The sequence below is a fragment of the Lutjanus erythropterus genome, chromosome 5 (genome assembly GCF_056507025.1).
Source record: "Lutjanus erythropterus isolate fLutEry1 chromosome 5, fLutEry1.hap2, whole genome shotgun sequence".
NCBI lineage: Eukaryota > Metazoa > Chordata > Actinopteri > Lutjaniformes > Lutjanidae > Lutjanus > Lutjanus erythropterus.
The window spans coordinates 35,677,986-35,704,400 of NC_139321.1; the positions used below are offsets into that span (position 1 = coordinate 35,677,986).

General features: G+C 37.1%; 2 protein-coding genes across 6 annotated transcripts in view; both read right to left on the reverse strand.

Annotated features, from left to right (window-relative positions):
- The window catches only part of tapt1a (transmembrane anterior posterior transformation 1a), a 37,880-nt gene extending 18,788 nt beyond the window's left edge, over nt 1–19,092 (reverse strand). The window contains exons 1-9 of one of the 2 annotated variants that reach the window (XM_084719751.1): nt 18,870–19,092; nt 14,583–14,713; nt 12,421–12,539; nt 9,437–9,469; nt 4,947–5,109; nt 3,197–3,332; nt 2,391–2,488; nt 1,976–2,045; nt 222–302 (exon numbers count right to left, since the gene is read on the reverse strand). In XM_084719751.1, the coding sequence (XP_084575877.1) occupies nt 222–302; nt 1,976–2,045; nt 2,391–2,488; nt 3,197–3,332; nt 4,947–5,109; nt 9,437–9,469; nt 12,421–12,539; nt 14,583–14,713; nt 18,870–19,059 (1,021 nt within the window). In that variant the 5' untranslated portion in view covers nt 19,060–19,092. The remainder of the gene's footprint in view (nt 1–221; nt 303–1,975; nt 2,046–2,390; nt 2,489–3,196; nt 3,333–4,946; nt 5,110–9,436; nt 9,470–12,420; nt 12,540–14,582; nt 14,714–18,869) is intronic. The other variant, XM_084719752.1, reaches the window with a different exon arrangement.
- A 4,771-nt stretch (nt 19,093–23,863) lies between these two features.
- Nucleotides 23,864–26,415, reverse strand: part of ldb2a (LIM domain binding 2a) — a 155,505-nt gene continuing 152,953 nt past the window's right edge. For all 4 annotated transcript variants that reach the window (XM_084719756.1, XM_084719755.1, XM_084719754.1 and 1 more), the window contains exon 9: nt 23,864–25,844. In XM_084719756.1, coding sequence (XP_084575882.1) covers nt 25,614–25,844 — 231 coding nt within the window. In that variant the 3' untranslated portion in view covers nt 23,864–25,613. The remainder of the gene's footprint in view (nt 25,845–26,415) is intronic.

Genomic DNA, 26,415 nt, shown 5'->3' on the forward strand with positions numbered 1-26,415 from the left:
GAAAGCAAAACAGCAGGGAAGGAAGGAGCTGCTCAGCAGATTTTTCAGAATTTATACTATGATAGGCACTGACCATTTGTAGAAGTTTTCCAAAAATTCATCCTTTAAAATAGACAAACTAAACAATTGCGAACAAACCCGGGGCAGTGTGCTGTCTGTTTGAATTTACTACAATATTAAAAAATATATTAAAGGCAGTATGAGGAAAAACAGATCATTACCTGGATTCCATGCAAACTGCTCCATATTCCTGAGACAAACGATGAGCAGGAGAACGTAGCTGGTGAATCGTTCCTTGATGTCTACAAGATCAAATAACCAAATTGGTGATTACAACTTTTCATCACTGAATAGAAGAAGAAACATCACCTTTAAAGACACAACTGCAGTAATACTGCTTTCACATTTGGCACTGTATCCTCATCGTGTAAGCAGGTGGTGTTAAAGGTGTGACATCCGTCAGTTTTATTGTACAGCGCTTTGTTAAAAAGCTGCAGTGAGAACAGTCTGAAATAACTCTCTGACATGCTGTTATGATGTTTAAACAAAGTTACAGTAGCTTTCGGTCTTCACATACAGTATTTATGCTATAAACATCCATTTACTACCATTTAAAAAGACACAGCTGTAAATACTAAGCACGCTGCCATCTATGTTGATAACACCATCCTAGTTAGGATCCTGCTCAGCTCCATAAACAGGGGAATCTCCTATGATGTGAGTGAACAGTGAGACGGAAATGGCGGCTGATTAAGGCTTATTGTCTGCTGCTGTAATTAGAATATAATAAGAGGGACTGAGATTAAAACACGCTGCCTCTGAGAAATAAAAGGGTAATGCACAATACATTAATATCTATGTATTGAGACTGACAAAGCCAAATGGATTAATTCATAGAAGGGTTTTATGTAAACAAGAAAATGAAAAATCTTTTACTTAGGTTGGTCCTTACTTTGAATGTATTTCCATTACAGTTTGATGCTCAACATTCTACTAACAAAAACACCATCGGTCATGTTGAATAGATGTCAGTCATCCATCCATCCACCAGATGCTAACAAAAAGCTTGTTTTATTTACAGGAATGAGAGTATGAGGTCAGCAAAAAGTGTTCTGCCTAGTATCAGGGCGCGGTGAACTTTGACCCCTGAACTCACTATTACACAATGCTTCTAACACTGACAAGATATGGAACTGATTGTCATTCATGACGTCCCTCTTAGAAGTTAATCAGCTAAAAGATCAAAAAAGTGTAAAATTATTATTACCAATATGTGCTAATGTTTAAACGCTGCCACAATAGTCTGACTTCAGATTTTAGCCAAGTAGGGCTGCAACTACTAACTTTTTTTTTGGTTAATCATTTTGTCAGTGAATTGTCAAAATCCAAATATATTCAACTTATAATGATACAAAACAGAGAAACTAGGCAAATCCTCACAAATGTGTGACCTTTTTGGCTGAAAAATTATTTCATCGATTATCAAAAGTAGCAAAATAGAACTGATTGATCAACCATTTGTTGTAGCTTTTACAGCCAATGGATTTGAACTGAAATTATACCAAAAAAAAACAGGCAAGTTATACAGATTTTGTTTTATCATCAGTCACTGACAGCTCTTTTGAAGAGGGTGATCATAGCAACAATCAAAATGTGTTTGAAGGACAAATTCTTTCAATGCAGTGTGTCTTGTACACTCAGCAGCAGCAGTAAAGCAGTGAAAAGCTAATGGAGCAGATGATAATCACAGATCTAGGAGACTGTGAGACACACATTTAATTTTGTATGTGTTAATTCTATGCAGACTGACAACATCATATAAAAAGCCAAAACAATACAAAATGCAACAATTTTACCAGTTCTGGAAAAATGTGTTTCAATTACAGTATATGGTATCTTTGGTTATCTTGCTCTTTTCAGTATTTAAAATGATGTATTAAATGTGTGATTTCTGAAGTGACATTCAATATCTTACCACTGTTGGACATTTGGAATAAGTTGTTCTTCCCAAATTTCTTGAACACACTCCCTTTGATCTCGACAAACTGTGTTTGAGAGAACAGAAGAACAAAGAAAGAAATGCGGTTAGAAGGATCCAGAAAATACAACACAAACAACAATGTTGCAGCTGCAACAGTAATGTTTCATCATCAACGTGCCAAGTTTAATTTTTCTAGGACACATCTGCATACAAATTATTTAAGTAAAATGTAGTCTGTGAGCATGTGTGCATATATTTTGTTTGTGGAAGAATGTGGCTGCTTAAACAATCATATCAGGCAGATTGTGTGTGTGTGTGTGTGTGTGTGTGTGTGTGTGTGTGTGTGTGTGTGTGTGTGTGTGTGTGTGTGTGTGTGTGTGTGTGTGTGTGTGTGTTTGTCTCCACATACATTGTTGGACATCATGATAGTGAGCAGGGACTTGTTGTGTGAGTTGAAGGCGACGTTAAGGGTGGAGGCTTGGACCATGATGAGGATGGCATGGAGGACTGACGAACAGCCACTCAGGAAAACAACTGATTTAAAGAAAGAATTTAAGCGTCTATAGAGCTTCATTAAAACTTAAATAAAAGCACATTAATAGTTAGACGGACCACATTATAATGAAAATCACAAGTTCAATGCCTGAAAACAACCCAGCTGTGACCATTAACAATCAAGACTTATCTCGCTATATATCTATGAGCAAAAGCCTCTGCCCTGAATCATTGAAGGTCACTTTGTACTACATCATAACAGCAACAGTTAAATGTTCTGAATATTCAGTAAAAGTAGTTTAAATCTTGTAAGATCAATATATAATATAAATACAGAAAGATTAATTAAACATGAAATGCTGGATGAACACACTGTATGCTCAAGAAAACAATGTATACAAATACACTGTACTGCAATGAACTCAGCTGGCTCAGGTCCCTTGGTTATACAGTAGTAAGTAAAAATGAATAACTTTTTACCTTTTAAAATTCTTGTCTGTCAATCTTGTCAGAATAAAATCATAAAAAATATCATTCTGGTGTCTGTAACAAGTCATGCAGCCTTCATTTATATGTTTCAGTAGTCACACAGAGCTCACAAATCCCTCAAAGCAACAGTTAGTTATAACAGTTAGTCATCCATCAAGCCAAATTCAAATCAGCTTAGTTCACATATTAAGACACACATATTCCTCCTGTGAATTTGAGTGAGAAGGATACAGACATAAAAGACAGCCATGATGAAGTGAGGAATGACTCCTATGCTGTCTCTTTTCCGTTCTTTGGGTTCTGTGGCCGTCCAATAGAGAGCGTCCAGGATGTCTTGCCCAAAGGAGGAGAAGAGGCGGTCAGCCACCTTACAAAGGAATTAGATAAAATCAGATCTTAATAAATTAATAATGTCATATATTCCTAACAGAAGTCCTCCTTTATCTTACCTACACAGATACATCTTGTTATTAATGTTTTTTTTTTTTCTTTGTTTTTGTTGTCACTTTGTTTCCAGCATCCAATTAAATAGTGCCAACTTGTTTTGTTCTCCTTTGAGATAAGATCGTGCCCTTTCATTCACAATTCATGCAATTATCTACTGACTTTCTGCTAAATCCCTCTTTTATCACATTATACCAAATAAAAGCGGATTGTAGATATAATCAAATATGCAGTCTGACATGTATTGCACTTTAACTACATCAAGAATTTCTTAAGAATTCTGGGTAATTCACAGGTTTTTTGCACCCTTAATACTACAGTGGGTGATCATTCCATAACTAAAGCACAAAATTTTGACCAATGCAACATTCTTATCATGTGGAAGAAATCTGGAGTTATTTCATAAACCTCGTTACTAATGGGTGATTATACAAACATATCTTCTTTTTTTAATTTTCTACAACAACTAACAGAAACAAGTTTTTTATACTACTTCCAGATACTTTATTTAGTCCACAACTGTGTACTACTGCCTATGCACAACACTGGACATGTAGTAGTCCTGTATATTTAAGAACAGAGGGTATGAACCGATGTCACTTTCCAACCGGGACACGCCCCCTCAGTCAGACTGAGTGGCAAAACATCCTGCAATAAGGCTGCCTTTAGTAAGGGAAACTGTGAAAGTGGGAGTAAAACAATCAATTATCTGTGTAAATTGGAGGCAGCTGGACTTGACAGTTGGACAGTTATTTACAAAAGCCTGGACACTTGGTTTTAACATTAATTGACGGGGGGATTTATTGGCAAAATTAGAGTGACAAAAACCTCAAAATCTACTCTGGTTTTATGTGACGAGATCTGTACACATATTTTTATTTTATGACATTATTGGAGAGATATGTTCACATGAAGCAGCATTGAGGATGTGCAATTGTTGCAATTCATAAGTAACATTTGTCAATACGGTCTACAACTTGAGGTATGTTTTTACCCAAAAGTCCAACATACAAAATGACAATCTCAAATCCATGTTTCAGTGCTTGGATTTCAGTTGTTTCTATGAACTGCCGTGACACATTTGCTTCTTTTGTCTTCAGCTTTTGGCAGTTTGTAAAAAAGATCACTCTGATTTCTTGTAGAATCTATTTGTTAAGCCAATCACACTGCAGCTCTTTCTCATTTTAGATCTTTTTTGAGGCATTCAAGCTAAAACCTAACACTGCCACTAAGGTGTTTTCTTGCTATTCAGTGGGTGTTACCTGAGTGAGTGCTTGCTGACATCATGTGTATACACATTTTTTTACTACCAGTTGTCAGATGTGACAGGCCTGACAAAATAATTGCATTATTGATATATCGTACAGTATGACCTCAATAACTGTTTGCTAACCTGTTTCATTCATTCATATTGAAGAGCAATTCTTGCTAAGTCCATTTTATTTATGATTTTGGTTATGTGGTTGTCGCAATATATCATCCACCAAAAGCAGTTATTGTGACAGGACTGAATGTGACTGTATAAAATGTGAGGTACCTCCAACATGTTGTAGATGAGGTAGAGTTTTATGACAGACTGTCCTCTGATCAGGTGGTACATCATGGAGTAATCGACGTAATGCATCATGGAATAGCACAGCACCAGGATCAGGCCCTTCAGCATGTCACATACCTGTGCTGGCTGCAGCAGCCGAGACCCACTGACCACACACACACAGACACACACAAACACAACTTATAGAATCTATATTGAATATTCAAAACACAGTAGTAGTATAATTAACAACATGCACACACATTAGACTGCCATTATATTTCCTGAGTAGACAATTAAATGTGTTTGTAACCAGACATAAGGTAGATGTATGCTGAAAAAAACATAATTTTTATCACATAAAAGTATGATCACGACTGAATGAACACATACAAGTATTTACAGCATTTTTCACTCTGGCATTATTGGTACTGAGATCTACTGGTATACAGTGAAGAGGGAGCAGAGCCCTGATTCATTACAAAACCAGAGGACAAACATTATCTCACATAAAGGAAATAACAACAGGTAGTGATAACACAAAAAGCATGATATGAAATATTAAAGTTACTATCTCTTTTATATTAAAAGTTATTTCATCCACAAGATTTATCTCCTTTTAATATGTGTCTGTTTTTGGGCTATGTCTGCTTTTATGAGATTAAATCTTTGTGGTTCTTATCTACCAAACAGACTACAGCACACTCAACAACAGAATCATGTATTTGAGCATCTGCCTTCAAGAAAATATTTCAATGTTGTTACCAAAATGAGTGCAGCATATTGGACAGAAATGTTTAAAATGGTTTTGATTGAGTAAAGTGAATGGAATAACACAGAGACTAAGCTGTTACATATTCCAAGAGCAGCCACATGTCTTTTAATGGGTAATAGCATGTGTTTCAAACATGTGCAGCTTTCATAATTAATAGCGATGCTTGGCAGCGGCAGCTTGGGAGCATGTTAAGAAGAGGGCTGACAAATCCATAGGGCCACTTATTTAGTATTTACTATGACAGGGATAACCGGGCAAAGCCAGAGAGAGAGCTTAACTCTAAGACGGCCAGCATATTCTGCATGTCAGCTGTGTGACTGGTCCATGTGTCTGCAACCAGCTAGAGTGAGAAAAAAAATGTTTCATCTACTCACCTCATGGGCCTCTTACTGACCATGAATTCCATCTCCAATACTCACTAATATTATGGTTTTCAAACATGATACAGCTAAATTACAGTGTTTGCTATTGGTTTATTTTACCACACAGCTTCAAAGACACTATCAGTTACACTACAGTATACTACAGTATTATTGCTCTCAATAACAACCATCTCTCTTAAAGGGTAGCTTCAGTATTTTTCAACCTGGACCCTATTTTCCCACGTTTTTGTCTCCAAGTGACTAATGGGGACAGCAATTTTTGAAATTGGTCCAGTATTGACCATTCCTAAATCCCGCCCCTTTTTGCTCTGTGCTTAAATAACAGTTGAGCTGGTAGCTTTGTCAACTTTCTCCTTATACGTGCAAAAGACACATTCAGGGTGACATCAAAAGTTAGCTAATGTTAGCAAAACACTAGCTAACTAACTAGCCAATGATTAATGAAGATTAACTAGCTAGTTAGCTAACATTTTGCTGACATTAGCTAACTTAGGATGTGAAGATAGGTCACTTTTACAGATCCCAATGGAACATCTTTTAAAAATCTCTAAAATTTAGTTTTCTTTTCAACATGGAAGAGACTAGGATAGCATACCTAAGTACATGAAGGAGAAAGCTGAGCATGCTCAATTGTCATTTGAGCACAGAGAGCGAAAAGGAGTGGGACTTACACTACAGAGACAGATAGTGAGATAATTTTTTGTGACCAGAACTAGCTGTTTAATTGCTCTCACTAAACCCACCAGACTCCCTTTAAAGAAAGAGTAATCTTATCAACATTTTATCACTTTATTCAAACTCGACGCAAACTAAATCAAGCTCACCAAAAACGTATTATCATCCAGCCACTGTTCCAACACTCGCCAACTCTGGTTGTTTAGTCAAAATAAACCCTTAATTCGCTGATGTAGATGTGAAAATATTCTGGTTGTACATGACGATTCTCCCCACTGCTTCTCTGATGTCCGACCTCCCTCTCGCGGCTCTCCAGATATTTTCATATCTAACTCTGTTAATTAAGGGTTTATTTCAACCAAACTGGAACTGGTTGGAACTGGAGCTGGTGATTGTTGGAACAGTGGAAAAAAGAGCCAAAGATGGTTTCAGTGGGTTTTGTTTTGTTTCTGTCAAGTTTGAATGAAGATGATGATAAAATTACTGTTTCTGTCACTGTAGAGATCCTTTCCATAATGATGTTAAACAGTAACAATCTGAGCCAGTCAGTGGCAGAACAAGCACTTTTAGCATACTTACTGTGCAACTGCACATTAGGATTACATTGCAAGCCATGTCACCAGCTGCAGCAGTCTCCCTCAATACTGGACCAATTTCAAAATGTATTGTTCCCATTAGTTATTTAGACACAAAACATGGTAAAACAGGGTCCAGGTTGAACAATACCAGAGTCACCCTTAAATATTACACAAACTGATCCATCTTCACTACATCATCATAAACCATACAGACTAATACTAGACCAACTTTCTAGTGCACAAGACATGGCAGGACAACAGTGAAATACTCCAACAGATTACCTGAACCAATTTTAGCAGCCGTTGATCAGTCTTGCATCACAACAACAGGGCTACTCCTAAGATTAAACCTTTTTTCAAACACGGGAGAGGAAGAAAATTTCACACTGAAGAAGTGTGGGGCTGGAAGGTGTAAAGATTTAAACTATTTTAAGTGATGACACCATACTCTGAGAGGAAAAAGGTGCCGGAGTTTGTGAAGATGTGTAAATTAGTTTAATCAAATGTCTCATTGTCTTCTGAAATGGGGTGCCACTAAGAACCGAGCTATGAAGAGAACTGGATAGGATTAACATCTGGGCCTTTTTGTCTACAGCATAAAAGACATTGACAACTTTTAAAACAAAAGAAAGAGTTGAGGTTTAGTTTTAGACCCAGTGTACAACTTATTAAAGGCAGAATCATAAGATTTGTTCAAGCTGTTCATAACACACCAGAAGACTACAACCCCAATTCCAAAAAACTTGGGTCAGCCTGCATCTGTGATTGTATGGGGGTGTGTCAGGTGATGTAACACATGCCTCTGACCCAGCTTTTTCAGAACGGGCATTAAATTCAGAATGATTGTATATTCAAAAAACAATAAAGTTAATCGGTTTGACTTTTAAATATATTGTCTTTGTACTGTTTTCAACTAAATATAGCATATAATCTAAAAGATTTTGCAAATCATTGCATTCTGTTTTTATTTACGTTTTACACAGCTTCCCAACTTTTTTGGAGTTGGGGTTGTGGTTGATTGTCAATATCAGGATGTCAAGTGCCAATGTTTAAAAGAAAAATGTTAAAATTGTTTAAAAAAAGTTTTAAAGAAAATACATATTATGCTTTCCAGGAATAACACTGATGAGGTCAACATACAGAAAAGCCATTAATCTGCATTGTTTTCTCATATATATATGTATGGCAAAGGATAAGATTCTCTCTCTCTCTAATATCAGGGAGGTGTCCCTATAACAGTGGAGTTGTCTTGTGGTTTGTATTCCTGACGTTATGGCTCCATCCAGTGGTCAGATCTGAACTCATTCATATAAATAAGCTATTGGTAAAAAATAACAACTTACAGTTGTGTACAACAATAGCTTTGGAACTGGGGTGGTTGAGGTGCTAATGCTTTTTTTTTTCTCCAACTTGTGCAACACGCTGAAGGCAAAGCTGCTGCAGCCAGCTGGTAGTGTAGCCTGTACAAAGCAGTTCTACTGTCTCTATTCTACAAGCGTTGCCTCCATAACATAAATGAATATTACGTATGTTGGAGTGCAGTCAGCTCTGTGCTGCATTACAAGTAGCCATTGCTATGCGCTGTTCATACTGTATTAGCCAGACAGTATGCACTAAGACTGCACCAGAAAAAGGCAAAACTGTGACCAAAAAGAAGCCGTGTTGCTTCTGTAGAGCAGCTGGGGGTTTCTGTGCAGGGAAGGTAAGTAAGCTTTTTACCTTCTCAACAAAAAACACCAATACAATACTTAGGTAGCCTTAAAAAAGACAAGTGAGCCCCAAACTGTTCCAGTGGAGCTGTAGAGTAGGCAGCCCTCCAGTTTAAGCATGTGCAGCTGTGTCACTGACAAGCAACATGATTATGATGAGAATGAGCATGCACTCTCAGCAAACCTTCCCTGGATGAAAAAACAAAACCCAGACTCGTGATGGACCAGCATGGCTGCTCTGGAGCATGACGCGAGTTGCCAAGCTGTACATTAACAGACACGATGGAGATGAGGAGAAACTGGTGAATGGACATGGAGGCTGTCAGGACAGTGATAACATTTATGAAGCCTTGATAAGCTTCAGGGAGCGTACCTGCTTCTTCTGCAGTAGGGGCATGTGTGTGCCCTGCAGAGGGGGAGGAAGGCAAGGGGAGAATAAGAGAGAGGGTGAGGTGGGCAGGAGGACAGATAAGTGTCCATCAGGGGGGTTAAGGTACATATGTCTTGTAGCTGTATGTTTACTGCACCGCTTATCAGTTTCAAGATATCTCTTCACAACACACAACATGTCAACTGACAGTTAAGTAAGTGCTAGGGCTGAAGTATTCTGAAAAAAACAAAAAAACAAAAACTAATTGCAATTATTTTGACTGCTACTGATACAGGACATCTCTGCATCATGACATTCATTAATTTAAAAGTTTTTTGACACATTTTGCCTTTAACAGATATCGCACCTTCTGTGCTTTGAAAATTGCAGAGTCACATTGCAATTTCAATAAAATTTCAATTCATTGTGCAGCCCTACTAAACTCTACATCAGGGGTGCCCACACTTTTTCGGCTTGCGAGCTACTTTTAAAATGACCAAGTCAAAATGATCTACCTACATTAAAAGTGAGGAGGCAGACTCACAGCCCACCCCCAGATTGTGACCCCCGGGACCGGGACATCAGCTGTGCACCTGCAACTCAAGCTAACATCCCAGGTCAAAATGCTAGTATTTCAGAGGCACCGCATCAAACAACTAGCTTCACATTTCCGGGAAGGTCATTTGGTAAAGAAACGTTTTGTCGGTCATTCAGTGCGAGCTGGTTTAGCAAATGGAGATGGCTCCATTATATTGAGGACGGCGATCGCGTTGTTTGTTTCATGTTCAAGGAGATGTTTTGGACAGTCTGGACATTGGCAGCCTAATGAGGAGCTTCATCAGCGCCAACCCGGAGAGGAAAGCCACATTTGGAGTTGTGTGACGCCGGTCAGACACTTTTCTTTTCTAATGCTGCTGCTGCTGCGCAGCACACGGCGCCTTTACACACAGAGTTCAGCACCACAGTGACATGGACAGCAGCCGTGACAAATCGTTTATGGTTGACAAGGTGATCGGCACCATGGACAGTTATACAGACAGATTTTTGCAGTCTTAATTACTGTGCGGGTATTTTTTAATCATTATTATCAATGCAGGAAGTTGCGAGTGCAGCACAGAGCTTTTTTTTTCTCAGCCCCCCCCTGCTGAGAATATGTTCCCGCGGCTATGTCTCACACTGGCTGCCCTGTACGTCAGTCAAGTGGCAAATGCCATACTGGGGATGGATGATAGGCTAACATCTAATTTTCTTGTTGAATGGCATGCGATCTACCCGCACTACCTTTGCGATCGACCAGTCGATCGCGATCGACGTATTGGGCACCCCTGCTCTACATTGAGTATTACTTTTCCAATTGTCCAGACCTTTCATATGAACTCCAAACTTATCATGACCTGGAAACACTATCAAATAAACCTCAAGGCTTTACAGACTTATATAGAAAACCTATATAAGTCTGTATATGCTCTTCAGATAAACAGAAAGACAGCAACATAACCTTGGTCAGCAGACCATTAATTAAACAAACTTGACAAGTGATTTACAATAAGTGATGGACAGAAACCTTTACCAGAATGTCTTAAAGGCTTAATTTGGCTCAATGTGCAAGAGGAAAACAGCAGCTGTGTTCAAAATTATAGTGCTTACAGTATGTCATACCTCTTTATAGGGAAATAAATTAACAAAGGCAAACAAGTGGTGACATATTACTGCAGTGGATCAGCATTATTATGGTTTTCTGACATTTAAACATATATTACTTCTGTACAGAATGTGGAACTTCTCTGTTAAAAGTGGAAAACAATTGTTAGACATGACCATGTCATAAGACACTTCTCACAAATGCCTTTTTGGTTCAACTCATGTCTCCTTGTTAAAACAAGGATGTAAGGCAGGGCAATATGGACAATATCAAAAATAACGATATTTTTTGACGAAATGCCTCAAAATCAACATTTATTGATGTTGCAACAATGTTGTAGAGATGATTTTTGGTGCTTTCACAAAATAACACAATTAGATTTTTGACAAATAATCATCAGTAATGTGGACATAAGGACTAAAGGGGAAAAGTCAAATAATAGAACAGTCTCATAAGTTCAGAAAATTACATCACTTTACTGTAACGCAGCCTTTAAAACCAGGAAAGATGACACATGACATATCACAATATAATGATATCCAATATCTACACTGATGTCTGGTTTCATGTCAATAATATCAATAATATTGCCCAGCCCTACAAAGACATTTGCAATCAAGAAACCAAAAAAGAAGACAGTAAATATTGCATTACTTTTAAGACAAATCATGCTCATATACCAAACAGAACAATGTTAACACAACTTTGTGAGTCATGTCTCCATGTATTTTGTGTGTGTGTGTGTGTGTGTGTGTGTGTGTGTGTGTCTATAGATAGAGCCATGTTTCCTTCAATGTATCTTTATGTGTATTTGAAGTATTGCATGAAAAGAGGTTGATGGAAACAGTGAAATTTGGAAAAATGTCCTGTCTTTCACAAAACAAATTTTAAGCTCGCTCATTTTTGCCTTGCAAAAAAGCTAATACGCTGAATGAGAGATGAAAACACTTCTTCCAAAAAAGTTTTGATGTAGCTAGCATTAACTCACATGACTGATCAGCTGTTTCTGCTCTGACACTCTCCTCTCCGCTCCCATGGTTCTATAATACATCCATGATCACTCCACACAACACAATATATGTATCAATTTATATTGTATCAAATGTTTTTGTTCCAGATAATATTTAATATTAGTTTAGCTGTAATTGTGTAGCACACACATCTGAATGTTTGTATAGATGTGTATAGATTTACACCTGAGGCTTATGTGCTGCTGTGTGATTATACTGTATCTTATGATGAATGCAGGCTTATTTTAATTCTGTGTGTGTCTCTCTGCAGGTGTAATTATATAGTTTTCTCTTCAATGTTTACATGTTTGGAGAGTGTGTGTTTAGACTCTTACCTGAAACCACAGCATGGCAGGGTGAGGAGGCGGAGCACAGCCAGCAGCACCCTGAGGGGCAGCAGGGTGAAGACGTACATGAAGGCATCCAAACACAGGAAGAAGCCAAAGATCATAAGCTGAAAAAAGTGACAAAGCAACACCTCCAAGTCAAACAATGACTCCAATGTCAAACAACTCAATGGAAATTATGTGCAATAAGCAAAACCTGCAAATTATACAATAACCATCAGTGGGAAAAATACTGGAGACACTCATGACTTAACTTAAAAGATAAAAATGTATTCCTCTCTACAAAAAAAAGTAAGATAAAAAAAAATGCAAGAGCATCAACTGGAGTTCCAAAACTCCATTTCAACCTGAAAGTGACTTCTCTTATATTCTGAGTCCTTTCCACCAGAGGAAAACCCAGGCGAAGGCTAATAACCACCACATGTGACACTAAAAAAAGACTTCCGTCTAAGCCCAATGATGCAGCAGACACCTACCGACTCGGCTTCCCAACATATGAATACCCACTTCCATGTCATTTTACAAGAAGTGAATTTAAGCCAGCTGATGTCTTCTTACTCATATGGCATGAAGGCACTGAGGTACGTTTTCACAGAGGCCGGTGGGAGGGGTTGTCTCCCATTGGCAGATTCTGTGTAACTTTTCTTGAGGCCAAATCAGGTGCGGGTGAAGTTGGTTTGTCTGCTTAACATAGTGAAGTCACTGAGGGTTTTTTGTGTTTACACACATTCCTCTCATGTCCCCAAGGGAAAACCAAGCCAACCAAGAGCCACATTAGTCTGGGCTCACTTGTTTGGATGTATTTTTGTAGAGATAAGTTCTACTCAACTCTGAAAACAATATACAAAGACCTTTCCACCACATGCACACACAAGACATCCTCAATGGTCTAACTGTGTAATTTTAATGGATCACTGTAATTGAAAAAAAAAATGGGTCAGTCTTATTCACAGGTTTAATGTTAACCTGTGTTTTTTTATGACAAGTATATATTTGTTATTACCAGGTACTGTAATATTTTACAATGCTACAATGGTACACTCCTACAAAGAGGCAGCAAGCAGTTCAAATGAATCTGCATTTTATGTTTCAACACTGCCACCTAATGGATCATGAGAAGAATGACAAAAATATACTGTGACAGGGAAACATTGCAAAATAAAATGTTGCTTTTATATGATACTGTTCTATGCACATGAGTTAATATAACATTATTAAAGTCAGGGTATGCATAATATCTGTATGAGAATTCAACTAATGATGTAATCAATTCTGAAAAGTATTTCCAATATTCTTTTTAAAATTATGTTTTAAAATTGAAAACTTATGAGGTACTTATCAATAGTCAGTGTATTACCTACAACAGATGGCAGTCAGTATGCCCCCACTTTGAAGAAGCAACAGGAGTATTGGTGTAGGAAGCTCAGAAAGGCCTACCTAAAAAAAAATCTATTTCAGTAGTTTAAGTGTACACTATTTGAAATATTTTCATAACTTTACTTTGCCATCAGACAGCCTTTTCTGACAAGAATCCACCATCAAGCAGGGAAGGAAGTAAAAACAGTCATTTTACCTCAGAGAAACCATGAATTGCTGGTCTACAGCTGCCATGATCTGTTCATTTGTTTGTGTTATTGTGTGACTTTGGTGAATCTGAACACTTTAAAACACAAAAGTCACACAATAACACTAACTAAATGTTCAGTAGACAAGCAATTCCTGTGGTCTGTGATATAAAATTTTGGTTTCTCTTAAAGATAAAGTGGTAAAATATTCTAAATACTGCGTACACTAACAGTGATACATTGATGTCCACTGCAGTACATTTCTCAGCTTCCGTGCTCTCTGCTTCTCCAAACTGGGGGCGTGCCGAACAAAATCTACTGTAGTTAACACACTGACTATTAACAAGTACCTCATACAACCCCACTTCAAATAATCTGAACTAGGGGTGACACAATTTCAATATTAAATCCAGCTCCATACATCCAAAGGATGGAGCTGATCAATCAGTCAATCAACTTATCAGTTTAGTGCAGAACATGAAGGGATTATCAGGTTTAGGACCGACATAGTTTGAAACAGTTACTGATTGGACAGATAAATGAAAAGACGGGGCAGCTGCGTTCAGGACTTGTATTATACAGTACCTTCTCCAGCTCCTTGGGAATACGCATGCATGTGTAAACTCTCTCTCTGCGCTCGGTGTACTTTGCCTCATTGTGCTCCAGGAAGTAGCCTCTGGTGAGCTCTGTGGCAATGAAGCGCGACAACGATGGATCTGGAACAACATTAGAGCACCAGTGTTACCACAAGGCCATTGTCTGCAACAATTACAACCAGAACTATCATCACAATGAGAGTGCCAACCTTTCTAGTGTCCACTGCAAAGTGAAAGAGAAGGAAACTTCTCTGAATGGGAAAAACTGAGGGTTTAACAATATTCTTAGCTAACTGTTTGATTCAATACACCATGAATACATCTTTATAAAGGCTGAACATGCAAAATAAAAGTCTTTGTAATACACAGAAGGTTTATTAAATGGCTAACATGACTCTATTGAAAGAGAGGAAAGTGATAGTAAGGGTATTGTAACTGTGGTATAAATTAAAAAAATACTGAATTTGCCTCTCCTGCAATGGCTAAATATGATCAAACTATGGCTACAACAAATTATTTTTTCTTTCTTTCTTATTTTTTTTTTTTTGCTTAGTCTGGTAATTATTTTTGGAATTCATCACTGGGGTAGGCCATTTATTTTTGGCATCATTGAGGGGGAAAAAATCCACAACAATAATAATAATAATAATGTCAGAGAAAACTAGACATCTACACCTCCTGTTGGCTCTGTTTTCAGGCTTCAGCAGCTATTTGGGTTTCAAACCAACAACCCAAAGAGTAACTATTTGACCACCCAGGAATGAAACTCAACAATCCACTATATTTCTGCATACAGAATAACTTACTACAACTTTAATCATTTTGTCTAGAAATATCAGAAAACAGATAAAAATGTCCATCAAAGTTTTCCCAAGGCACAAGGTGAGAACTTCAGATTGCTTGATTTCTCTTAAAACTCAAAGATATTCAGTTTAGCACCATAAGAGACTGAAAATCAGTAAATATTAAACTTGAGAAATTGAAACTAGAGAATTTTAGACATCTTTGTTGCCAAAAATGTTTATGTCAATCAACCACTACATGGGATTGACAGAGTAACTGACAGTTGCCTCATAACCGAGGGAATCCTACATCAAGAAAGACATTTTACATATTTAGAGGAACAATAGAGTGACCAAATAAATATATGTATTAGAAACTCTTTAAAACAAAGATTAGAGACTCTTCAGTTTAAAATAAAACAATATCTTTTATTATAACAAGTTCCCTTTTCCCTGTATGAAACAACTACAGGGTAAAGGGAACTTTTTATAGCAGTTTTATTGAACTGTCTCAGTCTATCCTAAATGCCCCCATACTGTCTTGAAGTTTTTTCCACTTGACTTCAACCTGTGTGAAACTGTCAAACATGCCACGCTTCATAAACTGAAACAAACATGAATGTATTGTACATGAAGCATGACATGACCTTACCTAATGGTGGTTCAACTTTCAACAGTTTTGCTGTTAAATTCTCAGTCACACATAGAGCTGAAACACTTTGGGGTTGAATGGGGTTGAAGCAAAAAATATCCCATTAATTCAAGTATATTTAGCACCCACATCTGTGCCTCGATCACCAAGACTCTTAACAATCATATAACCTCGGGCCCAAGAACCTTGTATTATATTTTAATTAAATTTTCCCTCTTGTGCAAATTTACTTAGTTAGGCTACAGTGCCTTCAGTATTTTTTTTTTATCCTGTTCAATATTTATTCAGTAGCATTTACCTAAGATCAGATGTACCCGTTACTCATTCGTGACTGGATAAATTCACAATGTGCAGGGATGGATAAGGGTCCATGCAAGTGTGTGGCTCAATGAATTTAGTAATACTTTCTTTTGGTAAGTTAACTTATTATGTTTTGATCTTGGACTGTGGGTTGCATTAAACAAGATATTTAAATATGTCATATTGGGTTAATCAATTAATTGAGAAAATAATCAGTGATACTAGAAACAATGGGTAGTTGCAGCTCTATTGTAGTGACACCTCACCTGCCAATATCTGATCTGATCTTAGTCTTTGTCATGTTTATGCTAAAACATTAGAGAAACTGATGGGTCACAGATTATGTAGCATTTTGATAAGAGTCACAAATTTTAATAGATGAGATTGTGATCTTTTTTGAAGAAGTTTTGCATGTTTGGCAGTACTGCTTGAAAAATAACTGCAACTACAGTGATAGATTACAGTACTAAAAAATAGTTAAATAATTGTATCTATCTATTGATCGATAAATCAACAAAGAGCTGAAACAATTCCTCAGTGAGCCTAGTTTTCAACATTAAATTACTTGCCACTATTACTATTTTTCTATCAATCATTTGGAGTAATTTTTAATAAAAAAAATCTCATATATTTTATTTGATTTATGAACAAAGCCAGGCATTTGAGGAGGTTATTTTGGGCTATGGGAAATACTGATAAACATTTGCCCATCAGTCAAATGATTAGTGAATGCTCAAATTTTACCAGCCAGCCACTTAACAGACTATCATTAGTTTTTTGGCAGGTGAGTAAAGGAGCTCTACCATCCTCTTGTATATTTTACCAGCATTTGGCTGGTGTTTTTTGTATTTTGTATCCTGCTTCCAAGTCAAACAATGACTGTCAGTGTGGAGGACATACACTGAGCAAAACCTCAAAGTGAGACACTGCTCAACCGTGGGAAAATACTCTAGATCCTACAGGCATGTTTACTCATCACCTTGGAAGATAAAGTATTTCCTGTACAACAGAGTAAAGTAAAATTAGCAAAAAAAAGCAATGGAAGACCGGTTCAGTTAAGAACCGGTTCCAAATTAAACAGCTGTTAAACAGTGTAGCTTTTGCACACTTCAGTCACACGCACACCTTTGTCTTACTCTATTTCTACACTGTGTTCTGACTCAGAGATAATAAAACAGTTGCATTTCTTCTACTTTTTTCCACACTGAAAATTGACCAGTTATCAATCACGGAATCAATAAAAGCATTGGACCAATAAGCAAAATCAAAAATGCCCATTTTCAATTCCCATCTCTAATGTACTCATGTTTATTTCATTAGTGAACAGTCTTTCCATTATTCCTTTTAAAAATCCAGAATTAAAGAGATATAACAGGGCTGGGCAAGATATCGATCTAATATCAATATTATAAAACCAGCATGGCATAATCTAAAAATATTGAGATATTATTTATGAGCCATATCAATCAGCCCAGATCAAATGTCAAAACTAATGGCAAACACAAAATTTACCGAATTCTAAAATAAAGTTTCAACATTCAAAATTTATTCTGATCAACAACTAAGAAAAAATACTAAGTTTGCTTTAAAATGTTATTTAAGAAAGAAAGCAAGCTGTTTATATCATCTGTTAGGGCTCGGCAGGAATAACTGACAATGCCAACCATTTTGAGATATTGCCAGCCAGTTCTTTGCCTTTAGTTCCCATCAGTGGCAAACCACTTTTTAACCACTTTTCAGTGAGCAAAACCTCAAAGTTTAAGTGATAATCAGAGCTACAAATACTTTTAATTCTGCAGACACATTTATATATTTTAACTACTTCTCTTTATAATAAAATAAAGTAAGATAATGAAAAACTGAAAGAGCATCATCTGGAGTAATACACAACAATCAAGCTTACTATGTAAGGACTTTACACATGTTCCTTTCCATCTTGTAGGAGAAGCCAGGCGAAAGCTAATAATCACCACATCTAATTTGACACAACACCTGCAAAGCGTGATTTATGGACATCCTGGGGTTGAAACTGTGGTTACATACTGTACATGTTATTTATGTGTGCAATGCCTACTCCTCTCTGAACTTTAAATAGCTACAGGCGCGGTTAATGCAGCCATGCAGACCAACTTTAGGCATTAATACAGTAGTTATAAGTAAGACAGAAGATCCAGAACTAGTTTGACAGAATGACTCTATTGTCTCGGTCACAGAGTTGTTTTTACAGGCAGGTTTAGTGACCAGAAACCAAAGAGACAGTTCGTTTTTAGCTAGCTACTTAATCAAGCTAGCCATGACTGTAACACTGGATAGCAAGCGTTGACAGTTCTCCACTCAGGCTTTACAATATGGCTACTTTGAAGCTGTTGTAACTTATTTGTATTGAAAAATGTTATGGTAACCGTTAAACTGTAATATTTACTAAGTCACAACAGTAACACTGCTGACGGACACGGTAAGAGAACTAAATTACACATGTTAAAGTCGTCTAACGTGTATTAGCTGTGTAGCGTAAATAGGGGGGACCCGTCTGTCCGTTTACCTGCTGAGGTCTCCCGCTGCTCCCTCCTCACAGCGCTTATGTCGTAAAATCCCAACGTTTCTGGCAGTTCTGCGGTTATACCGAGTTTACCCGACTTGTGCAAATCATCCCACGGTCGTTTCTGTCTTTTCTTTAGCTCAATTTCTGTTTCTTTCTCCTCTGACAGCTCGGTCCCCGACACGTCCGCCATCTTTACTTTGACCGCCGTCACTGCCGCCGCCGCGTCGCCCTGTGCAACGTCACCACATTGTAGGTGAAAACAAACAACGTCATAACGGTGAGCGTCAGGTCCAGCGGTTTTTAATTCAAATAATTTACCCGGAAAACATGTATATACATGAAAATAAGACCAGATATTAACATTACTTCTGCCCTCAAATTCTCTGCTGCTTTTGTGAGACTTTTTTAAAAATAAATTTTCTGTTTTTATTTAATATAAAGCCAAGTGTACAGGTACATATGAGGCCAATCATATGTGTCATATCAATAAAGAAGAAGAGGCAAAAACATTAATCTGTTTCACTAAAACTAAGGTAGACAAAGACTTTGATTTCTTTGTACACCTTCATCAACAAATAGTAGTAGTAGTAGTAGTAGCAGTAGTAATTAAAATAACAACAAAAACAACAACAACAACAATAATTATAATAATAATAATAATAATATGAACATTATGGGACAATTCTTCGTCCAAAAACAAATGAACTAACGCCAAACCTTGACTCATTTATGCCAAGAGCTGTAATGCACATTAAGATATATGTTGTATATTTATATAGGTAATGTTTTTGTATTTTTTGTAGCCATCATTTCATTTTGCCTACTGTTTCCCAGTTAATGACCACCCTAAAACATAAATGAATGAATGAAAAATTAATTTTAACATTAATACAATTGTTTGTGGGTAAGAAAACAAAAAAAAAACAGGTAATCTGGAATGAAATGGGTTTAATGAGACAGAATAGTTGAATGTTGTTGCAGTATCCAAGACTCACCACTTGGTGTCGCCAACGCTCCATCAAATTGCCCTGGATTTAAAGTTTACCCAACAACAGTGCCGAGGCGGTTCCTGCTGAGTTATCAGGAGAATTTTGCCAAGTTTTACTTTATTTTTACTTTCTAAAAATTGTTCAGGTAACTTCTGAAACAGGCTTTGCATGTCAAGATTTTAATAAAGAACCAACACGGAGATGAATATAGGAAAGATCAAATCTTAACTCTGTCAGAATGAAATACCTGCAGTGTTGGAGAAAGTATTCACACTGTAAAAATACAGTTATCAACGAAAGTGAAAAGAAAAAAGAAAAAAGGATGTAAGTATGAGCAGGAAAATGTACGTAAATATCAAAAGTTAAAGTACTAATTATGTGTGATAACATTAAATTATTATGACTCAACTCTTGTAGTTGGTTGAGGTGGAGCTCATTTTGAACATTTTTTTCCATTATGGATTAATCTGCTGATTATCTTCTCCATTAATCAACTGATTGATTGATTTACTTGTAAAAATCCTAACAATAGTTAGAAATGCTGTCTTTGACAAGTCCGCAGTTTTTTAAAAGATACATTTAATTAATTTAAATGTAAAGCAACAAATCTTTACATTTGAGAAGCATGAACCATGAGATGTTTGGCATTAAATGATTTCAGTGGATAATAGTTGCTGATTTATTTCTTGTCAACTGACTAATTGATCAATTAACAAGGCTAATTTTTTCAGCTGTGCTATAAAATAATTTCGGGTAATTTAATTTATAACAAAACCCCTATATTTTATAAACTCTTCATATGTTTTGTGAGCAAAAAATTTTAATTTTCTTTAAAGTAACAAATAAATGAAGCTGTCAGTCAGTTGTAGTGGAGTAATATTTCCCTCTCAAATAAAGCAGAGTAGAAGTAGAAAGTGGCATTAAAAAGAAAAGACTAAAGTAAAGTACAAGTACCTCAGATTTGTTTAGAAGTATAGTACTTGAGGACATGTACTTATATAACCAACCTACTCATGAACTGTGCTCCACATTTCACTTGATATCATTTTGACATCCTCTTCATATTTCAGGACATATTTTGTGAATAAAAGAGGCAGTTGTTTAGACAAATTCTTCACATTTTACATTTCCCAGAATTCTTTTGATTAACTTTTAATGAGCAGAGGAGAGGGTGCATGAACCTGTTAAGACTTTTAATGAAAAGTAAACGAATGAGTACATAAATGAAACCAAGTACTACTTTAATGTTTGAATGCTGAAATATGTTTATGAGCATGGCTTCATATTTAAACACATCTGTCTCGTTGCTGCATTTCACTCTGGTCTATGTCTGTCTATCTCTGCTTCTATCTCAATCTTATCACTGGTTGTTTTGCAATAGATGTCTCCCAACAGATTTTATTAAATGTCAGCTGAAAATGGCATCTCTGGAAAGAAGGTTTTGCTCTTTTATTTTAAGAGACTGACACCAAAACAAGAATTTTAGGTACTGTTGGATCACTGCATCATTTTCTGCTATTAGACCTCATCTCAGATGCAGAGAATATTTGGATGTAATTTCCAATCATCTTCTTTCACTGGCTGACAGCAGGAACAAGACAAAATATCGTACAAAACAACAATTTTGGTCCAGAAATTTAGTTTCCTTAAGTGTAAGTTAGATTTTTGTCTTTTTATTATGTGCAGCATAGGAGGGAATGAAACTGTTCCCAGTCTCAGAGAGATCAGTCAGCTCAGGCAGTGTGCAGTTCTTATGGGATTGTACATGTTTAAATTTCCATTTTTCATTTTCAACAGAAGCTCTGAGAGGCAAGTGAGAAAAGCATTCTGTTGATCCATTTTCTAATTCTCATCTATCTGCTGTGTTTACGACTTTAGAACACGATTAATCATTTAAAGCTTTCTTTCTTTTGACTAGAAATATGTATTGAACAGTATTAATCAGATATTAGAGTTAAAATACATTTTCAGCTAAAAGAAACACATGACAGTAATGTAACTTTTAACACAATATATGTACACTGTGTTTAGAGTGCACGGGCGAATTAAAACTCACCTGGTAGAAAATACGAACACCCTCAGCCCCGTTTAGAACACGGGTTAGTGCTGCACTTCAGCTTTTTGTAGCTGAAATTAGTATTACAATAACAAACACTGATTATGCTGACAAGAAAAGTAGAAAACTTAAAAAAAAAAAAATCACCTTTTGTGATTAAAAAAATGTCAACTTGAAAGTTGATCCAGGCAAAATCTTTTTTCACCTGTTTTTAAAGGTACAGTTTGGACTATCTGAGAGGCAAGTGAGAAAAAAAATTGTGTTCATTTTATAAGTCTGATCTGAACTGTTTCGTCTCCTGTGTTTATGACTTAAAAGCCGAGTTCAAATAATTTGAAGTGGGGTTCTTATCATAGTCAGTGTATTAACTACAGCAGACAGCTGGTCCTCAGTTTAAAGAAGCAGAGAGGAGCACCAGTGTGGAAGCTAAGTGATGCACTGATGTGGACAGGGTCGGCAGCAAAATGTATTTTCGCAAAACAAACAAATCCACCTAAAACAATCAGTATCAGTTTAAGTGTATGCTTTATGTAAAATATTATCACCTCTTTACATTGACATCAGATGGTCTTTTCTGATGGGAAACCAGTGCTAAGTGAGCTTAATATCACTCACTCCAAAAACACCAGACTGCTTTAGGAAAAATAGTAATTTTTCCTCACGGAATGCAGGAGCTGTCTTGATTTATGAGTTTGTGTTATTGTGTAACCTTGGTGTTAAAAAAGGTTAGTTCAAAGTCAACCAAGCCACACAATTACACAAAAAAATAACCAGCTGAGGCAGTGGTAGACCAGCAACTCCTATGTTCTGTGAGGTAAAATGTTTTTCCTGAAGGAATGTGGTTGAGAGCAATATCTGGCTTACATAACAGCAGTTTCCTGTTGAAAAAGGCCAAATGACGGCAAGATAAAGTGGTGAAAATACTGTGACTATATCATACACTTAAACTGACATTATTTTTTTCTGTGGCTAGTATACTTTTTGCTGATGATCCTGTGAACAGCAGAACGTTGCTCAGCCTCCATGCTGGTACTCCTCTCTGCTTCTCTAAACTGGGCCATGTCATCCACCTTCTGCTGTAGACTGACCATGGATAAGTAGCTATCCCTTCTACTGTCCCTTCTACTATCACTTCTACTGTCCCTTCTACTGTCCCTTCTACTGTCCCTTCTACTGTCCCTTCTACTGTCCCTCTGAGTTCTAAATGCAGGAGAGAAAACAGTTTAGATAAGACTGGTGACATGGTGTCGTAGGTCAATACCCTGTCAATTATGAAATAAGTGCAACTTCTTTTTTGGGGTCATCACTAATATTTTTTTTTTTTTGTTTTGTTTGTCTGTTTGCGTTTGCGTTCTTGTTTTGTATCTGTTTAGATTAGACTTAGAAAATGGATAGCTAAAATCTTTTCCCTCACTTTCCTCTCAGGGCTTCGGTACTTTTTGCCCATGTTGGATGAGACAAAATGAAACTTTTCCATCTGTTAAGAAATGTTGTGGTGAGGTTGTTTTTGCCAGATAAACTTTTCGATGCCTTCTCAAACCGATCTGAGTTAACAGTTAAGATCCAAATAAACAGATACTGAACTCGACATGTTGAACTTTTTATGTGAAGAAGTCAACTGTTTGATCATCACCATCTTTTGCTCCTGTTTCCATTCAACTTGATGCAAATTTAAAAAATGCACCACAGAATTATTTCCAGGGTGTATAAGTGCGTATATGTAAATAATTTCAGGCCTATGTGTTTTTATTTCATTTGCTTTTACATTTTATCCTATTCCATTCTGAATTTAATTAATTATGCTTATATATGTTGTATTTTGTGTTTATTATGAAGGAATTACAACTGCAATTTTATTGTACAACCCTATGTTGTATAATGATGATAATAATGACCTTAATTCCTTGATGTTACATGCACACGATGCATGTAACCAAACCAAATTCAACTTGTTTGTAAGCACGGTTTATTGGCACACATAATGGTAAAGCATACATACCAGACATCAGATATGACACTGAACACCTCTGCTATATAATGTACAAATGGTGTCTAATAATACTAGGCTCAAACATATTTAGAAATGTGTTAGCTTCCTTACAAATGCACAAATAAATACCCATAAGATCCAATTGTATAAAGACGTCTGTCGCTGTCCTCTCGCCCATTTTTCAAACAAAGGTCCAACAAAAGATATCAGGGATATAATATCAATTCAATTAAAGATTAAAGAACAATTGTGAACACAAATACAGGGATCTCAAACCATTTCTGTGGGGTGGATGGGATTTTATCTGTGCGTTTTTTTTTTTTTAATTTAAAAAGTTTTCTTCATGTGTCGCAGAATACATGTAAGAATTCTGTTGACCGTTTGACCGTAACTTTGTGGCTTTGGTTCTGCACTAGCTAAAGAAGACGGGGAACATTAGAGAGTTAAGAGGCAAACCAGCGTCCATCCAAACCACCCAACAGAAATCTGAACCTCCTGTACAAAAACAAAACAGCTGCCATATCCAAACTGGTTTCAGTGGCTGATTTACAGTGGACAAAATAGATTCCACCTCTATTTACAGAGCTACAAACCTTGTAACAGTGTTCCCAAACTGATGAACCCAAAAGGAAAATCAGGACTGATGTTGCTTTAAAAAGTACATATATCAAACAAAATAAAAATCCTATAAAATCATGCAGGAAAAAGGCTTTAGTATCAGTTTGGGAGTAGGTCGTTAAAGGGAAAGAAGTCCAATTTTCAAGGAGGGAAGAGAAAAAAAATCAATTAATGCTTCAATGCGTGTCGGCAAAGTTCACATACTGATCGGCAAAATTACAACGTGATTGCAAACGATTCTGAGAGAAGCAAAATACCAATAGACTACGAACACAATCAAACTGGTTTGCATGAAATCACAATCTGTGACGACCGCAGTTAAAGTGGAAAAAACAATCCTAGGACACGACTTTCCCCTCGTTTGAAAGGAGTCCATAGCGGTAGAGAACTTTTATTTCCTCTTAATTGGAAATGGAAATAAACAGCAACAGCAGAAACAAACCAACAGCCAACTGAATTTCCAATAAAAATGCAATTGCCTCAAACAATGTTTCATTTATCTCCAATGTAGTTAGACACTTCCATCGGCTGTTAAAAAACAACTTGCCTTCTCCACGTCGAGCTTGCCTTTTTTTTTTTTTTTTTTTGAGACATTTTGTTGTTTTTATTCTTCTTCTTTTCTCCCCACTGTCTGCTGTCAGCATGATGACTTGCGACCTGCAGGTCAACCAATCACAGCTGTAGTATTCCACCAGACGAGAGGTTTGTATCTAAGCGTCCAATGAGGAGAATTTGATCCGCAATTTTCCACTGAAAAAAATCCCGACGCCTTGCTATTTTTACATTAAAGTTGCATACGACTCGTATGCATCATTTGTAGTCTTTGACATGTGGATATTGCTGTGCAATGCTGCCAGTTCTCAGTGTTCTTTCTCCAGGATGTTGCAGTGATTCAGAGAAGAAGAAAATATCCAGAGCGGACGTATTTTGGCTGGACGTGCCAGTGGTGAGTTTGCAGACGGGGTTTCTGATTCAGTTCGATGTTATGAGGCATGGAAGCCACCGGGGGAGGGGGAGAGGTTAAAAAGTCCAGTCCACGTGGAGCCGAGGATCTGCTGTTTTCTTCTTCTTCTTCTTCTTCTTCTTTCGTTTTACTGTGAGGGCTGGGGCGCCGTGCTCTCAGGCTTGCTGTCCTGAGCGGCAGGGGGTTTGCTGCTCCAGGGGGCGTTGTTGCCCAGAGCCGGGGAGCTGTTGAAGTCGTCCTCGTCGTCGAGGCCGTTGGTGGCGTCGTACTGCGTGTTTTCGAGACGAGTGATCAGACGCTCATCCTCGTCGCCGAACTCGCCGCCCATCAGGGTCGGCTCGCCCACCACCATCACGTCCTGGTGAGAAACAGAGAGAGAGAGAGGGTGAGCAAGTTTACAGAGAGACAAGAAAAGAAGATACAAATCTTCTTGTCCGCAGGTGCACACTGTTTAAAAAGGTCACATCATGTTCAAACTGTGTCCTTTTTTGTTAAACTCACAGCTGTGTTACTTAAAAACGCACTTTATTCACATACTGATTATGCTATTTGAACGCTGGCATTAAGACACAATGAGGTCACTGCTGTGCGTGCAAAACGTTTACAAAAGCATGCACAGTCACACGTGATAAATACAAGGTGCTGGACAGAAATGCCTGTCAGAAAAGGAAAAATAGAGTCTGCACACTAGCTTATGCTCCTAAGAAAATCTATTAATATGCCACTATGTGATGTTTTGGGTACAAACACCTCTTCAGAAACGTCATGGTGTTCTTAAACTTCCTTCATTTACTGTATGTACCACCTTTGAAATATTTTTTCAGCCAAGTACCCCCCGACCAGCACAAAACACTTGTGGTAGAACAAAAATGCGTATATAAAGAGGTTACAAAGGAACATTATGGAACTCGGTATCAAGCGAGATAAGG